This window comes from Pteronotus mesoamericanus, unplaced genomic scaffold, assembly GCF_021234165.1.
Source record: "Pteronotus mesoamericanus isolate MK-2021 breed Mesoamerican mustached bat unplaced genomic scaffold, CSHL_Meso_final scaffold_99, whole genome shotgun sequence".
NCBI classification, from domain to species: domain Eukaryota; kingdom Metazoa; phylum Chordata; class Mammalia; order Chiroptera; family Mormoopidae; genus Pteronotus; species Pteronotus mesoamericanus.
The window spans coordinates 3784515-3790514 of record NW_026555330.1 but is presented as its reverse complement, the minus strand read 5'-3'; the positions used below and the strand labels follow the sequence as shown (position 1 = coordinate 3790514).

At 50.3% G+C, this 6000-nt stretch overlaps 1 protein-coding gene across 1 annotated transcript in view; it reads right to left on the bottom strand.

The window, feature by feature from the left end:
- Positions 1-2994: 2994 nt before the first annotated feature.
- Positions 2995-6000, bottom strand: part of CASQ2 (calsequestrin 2) — a 58118-nt gene continuing 55112 nt past the window's right edge. Inside the window, exon 11 of the mRNA XM_054564909.1 lies at positions 2995-4383. Coding sequence (XP_054420884.1) covers positions 4165-4383 — 219 coding nt within the window. The 3' untranslated portion in view covers positions 2995-4164. The remainder of the gene's footprint in view (positions 4384-6000) is intronic.

Below are 6000 nucleotides of genomic sequence, written 5' to 3'. Positions count from 1 at the left end.
ACTTCTCCTGAAGTAACAGCTGGCTGCCGGCATCCCAAGACGGACTCCGCGTGCTCCTAATCCCTGGGCCCGGGTGTCAGCCACCAGCACCGGCGGGGCTCCGGCTTTGCTCTTCTCCTAGGGAGGGGACGCCCCTCAAGGACTTTTGGTTTTACAAGCCCCACCCCATGTCTCCCCTCGAGCCTCCCACCCCACAACCCCACGCTCTACGTTTGGCAGTTGGAAACCTTTCCATTCATGGTTCGCTCTGTTGGCCTCTTGGTCTTTAAAAAATTATTTTTTAACAGCTCTCAGGACTAGAGAACCGTTGAAGGGCTTTAAGCGTGTGTGTGGAAAGCTCAGTTATTCATTTCAGAAAGATCGCTTGGTGGCAGAGCTGGATTGGGGGCGGGAGAGCAGGGGCCCAGGGAGGGAGTGTGAAAGCCTCGGGTGCAGAGGAAGGCAGCGGGGCGGGGCTTGCTCCCCCTTAAGTGTGGGATGGGAGACAGGGAAATGGCAGCAAGGTCTCCGGCTCGAACACTGTCTGAGGGAGAGGCCTCTTCCCAGCTCTTCTGCTTCTATGAAGAAGGACCTTCCCCTCAACGCCGCGGGCCCTTTGCCCAGCCCTTACTCCTGTCCTCAGATGGAGAGAGTCACCTGGTTATGGGAAAGAACCATTGGTCCCAATTTCTTAGGGTGACATTCTTTGCATAAAGTTCATCTTTGGGGGGTGGGGTCCAGCCTTTTTCTCCTCTCTCCCCATCCTTGACCACTGAGAAGCAATGGCCTGGTCCTTTCCACACGTCTGATTCCCTTGGGTGGCCTGCCCTTAGAGGTGGGAAACTGCGAAACGCATTCTCCGAAGCTCTAGTTTACAAACTACTGCTTTTTTGTAAAAATGGCGATATTTGGGACTACCAACTCTTTGACGTAATCTCTCAGTTGGTTCAGATCTTAGTCAGAAAAAGAGGGTTACTTTTTAAGGGCACCCCTTCAGAGCCCCAAAGCTGTGTTGGTCTCAGGTGCCTGCCTGTGGGACATCAGGATGAAGGCGTCCCAGGGATACAGTTGGAGTGAGGGGCTTAGGACCCAGGAGAGGCCTGGCTAGAGACAGATGCGCTGGAAGCCACAGACTGGATGAGATGACCCAGGGGCATGGGAAGAGCCCTGGTTCCCAATCCTGGCTTAGGTCAGTCCCCGGGGACTCTTAAAAATGTAGATGGCCAGGACCCAGCTTGAGATGGTGTTCAGGGCTGGCGACAGGCATCCGTGTTTTCTAAAATAAGCTTATGATTCTGATGCTTACTGATCACGGTTGAAAAAACCTGGCACGATCAAGTTCAGGGGCAGAGCCACTAGCTCTTAGGAGGGAGGTGTGTATGTGCCAGGGGTGGGGGTTGTGTGTGTCAGGGTTGTTGATCATAATGACCGATGCCTGGTGACGTTATTAACAGTGTGGGACTCCCAGCAACACCAACGAGGGCCTGGACAATACACAATGTCCTTATAGGAAAGTCAGGCTCATTTCGCATTATGAGATAATATTTTCAAGCAACATATTGATTGAAAGTAATTGTGCATTCTTGATAACACAATAAATTATTTTTTCCTAATAGGATGACCTTAAGTTCTAATTATCTGACATTTTCTAATACTGTTTAAATTGATTGTGACCTCCAAAATGAAATGAGAAGGAGCCTTTTGGCTTAATCAGTAAAAAGAATTATGGGAAATTCACTTGGGTTCACCTTGGGACACTATCTGAGAAAAATGGAATCCTTTGACTCCTTAATTTGTGGAACTTAATTTACTTTAAATCCTCGACTTAAGTGTAAAAATGGGATTACATTTACACTCTTTTGAAGTGTTTGTGTGACCTCAGGCACAATGCGTGAGCCCTCTGTGCCTCCCTCGGTTTTCTCATCTGTAAAAGGGGGACAATAACCAGGCCGATCTTCTAAGAAATCTGTAAACATTAAATAAGATCATTTGCATAAAGCAAATGCATAGTGCTCCACCAAGCACAGCTCAAACACTCAGTACATGTCTGCTTAAACAGCTCCTTCCGGACAGAACCGGAGTAACCCTCAGAGCTTCTGACACAGGAGCGCCGCGGCACGGTTTAAACTTCATACGCATTACTCATGTTCTCCCTCTGAGAACAAGGAGATTTTCCTGGGCTAGGAAACAGACCACTTTTATGACCAACCACATTCCTTGACTGTTTGAAAGATTAGCTTCAAAGATGGCTTTGAAAACTTACCTCCCCAAGAGGTTACTCGAGGTATGTGTGCTTGTGCCTGGCTGGATGGCAACGCAGGCCAGCTCGGGGCGCCTGCCTCGTATCGCGAGGAAGAGAAGTGGAACCAGGGAGGCCCTTACGCATTGTTATCCAGCAGTGCAGGGGAATTATAGGTATCCCGGTTAACCAACTACTCAGCCATCAATTCAATAAAGGAGTGTCTACCTGGTGCTGGCGATACAAAGGTAAATGAATTCCTTGCCTACAGTGCAGTGAAGGGCAGATATGGAAAGATGTGTTGCAATTTAAATAAGAGCTGTGAAGCAGGGTATGCACAAAATGCCATGGCAGCTGAAGGGAAGGCAGCCCCTTCAGGTCACGTAGGCAGTTGGATAGATGGCAATATCACCCATCCAAACTGGGACTCCCCTGAGAAGAGGAGGGGAAATTTAGGGGAGAAGGTAATGGGTTCGGATTTTGTTACATTGTCTGAAGTGCTTATGCAACATCCAAACCAAGCTGTGCAGAAGCAGTTGAGTGAATGGGTCTAAGTCAAGGTTAGAGATCCAGATGTGAAGGTCATTAGCACATAGGCGGCAGCTGACGGGACATGGATGATACTACCCTAGAAAAATGTTAGACTCGAGTGATGCTGTGAAACATTCACATTTAAAGGGCGGGCAGAGGAAGGGAGGGCAGAAAGGAAAACCGAAGAAACCCAGCGAGCAGGAGCAGGGTCAGAAAAATCAAGAGAGGATTTCCAAGATGGTCTTACTGTTTTCAAAATATGACTTTAATGCATTAGTTAGCTAGTATTCCATAAAAGGACTGCCCTATTTTCAAAGAATTTGTGGTGTCTTACATATGTTAAAAGGTTGAGAAAATAAATTAAAACATTATAATTCACACTTAATGCTAACACTACTGAGCACAATGTAATTTTCAGAGAGTTCGGAAGGCACTTGGGGTGGTTTTCTTCAGTGCCTGAGGCACCACTGAGAACTCTGTTTATGGTTGTCCTGCTCAACTCTGGGAGTGCTGATGAGCAGAGAGTTAATTGACACCCGCATAGACCAGCCTCTGGATTCACTCCAAACGGGAAGGCAGAGGAGGGCCTTCCGAGGCTGAGCTCAGGCTCCGAAGCCAGCTGACCCAGTCAGGGATGTGATCCCGTCAGAAAAAATAAAACCCTTTCATTCTTTCAGTTCTCCCCGCTCCCAGGTGCATACGTGAGACTCGTCACCTAAAGCGAAGTTCAGAGAGCAAATCGACCTTCTATCCCAGTGTCCTAACATCTAGAAATGACGATGACATCTATTGGCATCAAGTCCTCTCAGTCGCCATCCAAAGGCTTGGATCTGCATTCATAACGGTCTGGACTGCGCTTCAGATAATCAGTTTCAGAGAGCCAAGAGAAGCTGACGGATAAACTTGTCTCCAAGCCTGAGCCTTCCGTAAGAGGGATCGTAACTGATGTCCTAGGCAGGGCTATGGGGATTCACTGGGTGTCTTCCCTGGGCTCTGATGATAGCAAGGTCACTCCCTGCTTGGGAGTTCGCAGGCTGTCCGTTCTGTGGCTGTCGGAGTCAAAGGCGACACGCAAACTTGAGGAGGGGTGTTGGGCGATAGTTCTCCCCCGACTGCCAGATTCCGGCACTGCCGTGACCGCTGAGGGTCGGACAACGAACAAGAGATTTTCCGTGACAGTCAAGACCGTCAGCCAGGGGATAATTCCCCACGTGTCCCTGCTGAGTGGGATGACGACTTCGAAAGGCATTTGCTGGATCATACAGCTCCTGATGAGGAGGGAGTGGGCAGAGAGGCGTCGGGCAAGGAGAGCAGGCGGGCTGGCGTGGGCCGGCGTGGCCTGCTGCCGCGTGCGCTGTCAGCGTGGAAGTGGGCAGCTGCGGTTCTGTTGTCATCAAAGCCAGGGGGACTCGGGACTACTCATCATCATCGTCGCTGTCGTCATTATCCTCCTCATCAGAATTGTCGTCGTCGTCGTCGTCGTCGTCATCGTCGTCATCGTCATCGTCGTCATCCTCAATGTCGTCATCCTCAGTGTTTATCTTCCCAGAAAGCACATCCTCGATCCAGTCTTCCAGCTCCTCGGCAGTGGGCAGGTCATCGTCATCTGGAATGTCCATCCAGACACTGTCAGCCTGCGGGGAGGGACAGAGCGGGTGAGTGCGTGGAAGCAGGACGGACGAGTCAGACCAGGGGGTTTCGGGGGGCTCTGCTGGGTGGGCCCCGGGTGACTTACACGTATCAGAACGTGGACACCTTGTGCCACCTTGTGCAATGGGAGTGCCAGGTTGCAGAATGGTGTGTGCCGCCTCCTATCTGTGCAGTGTTAAAGGACATGCGTGTGTGCGTGTGTGTAATCTGTGCAAAGGCTTTCGGGGACGGGGAGTCAGTCGACAGGGAGGCGGGACTGTGGAGAGTGGGCAGGGCGGTGGGCCAGGCCCAGCACTGAGACGGGCAGCTACCCCAGCCCCGCCCTCCTCAGCAGTGCCACCTCCCCCGCCACCCTCCCCTCGTTTGAACCTTGCCGCCCCACCCGGGAGAGTCCCTCCAGGTCACCGGCACTGCCCACCCTCCTTACCTGAGGCTGACACGGTGGGGCAGAGCGGGGGGATGGGAGGTAGCCCAGGGATGACGCAGTCCCCAGGGGCATAGGAAGTATGTATTTTTAGGTGTTGTAATTGTATCTGCATTGGTGTTTTCTCTCTGACTGTATACAACGTACCTATATAACAATACGTCTATTCCATTTTTTAACAATCTTAATTACTTTATTAATGAAATACAATGCTATTCATTAGTTGATACCACTGGTAACATTTGGTTCTTAGTCTTTTTTTTTTCTGTTTAAATAGTATTTTGTATCATTTGAGGTGAACAGCATGGTTAAGCAATCACGTACTTGACAAACTGGTCCCCTGATATTTCCGGTGCCCACCTGGTACCACCTGTAGGAACTGCAATATTATGGGTCATAATCCCTATGCTGTGCTCTGTGTCCCTGGGACTATTTTTGTAACTTCCAATTTGTACTTCTTACTTATATGTTCTATTTTATGTACATTAAATTGCTGGTAGGATAGTCATCAAACTACCACCAATAGTTCCCACAGGGATGAGGTCAGGGTTGTGCAAGGTGCTTTTGCTTTGCACCTTACATCCTACTGTCCTGTTGTGAAATGTTTCCACTTGAGCAAATTTTTAAAATTATTATTATTAATATTATTATTAATGGAACAGTAGTTTCCAAAATATGTAAATGAAGAATTCCCCGGGGAATCGAACACCCGCTGAGAGGGTGACGGGATGTGGCGAACCGGCCCATTCGCAAGAGGTTCCCGCACAGCTAGTTAGGGCTCCGGTGGGTCCTGGGGGACCATCCCTTCCTGTCCCCTCTTTGCCGGGTTGTGCCGGCCCCCTTCTGTGTTGTTACAGTGGAGCTGCAGCCGACGTCTGGACTGAGGTCTACAGTTCCTCCTGCTCGGCCAGTCTGCCTCACCAGCCTCTCCCGCCCTTGGTCCCATGGTGCCGGGATGGCGAGGAGGAGCCCCGTCATCCACGTGGCTCTCTTTCTGCCCTTCTGGGACCCCGTCTCCTGTCTGAGGTCCTGGCTGCCGGGAGATGGGTGATCACCGATTGTGCAGTGGCAGCTTCAACCATGGGTTCCCTCGTGCAAAGAGATCTTGTGTCAGGGCATTGGAAGAAAATACAGGAGAGTTTACTTGGGTGGAAGCTCCCAAAGAGACAGTGAACCA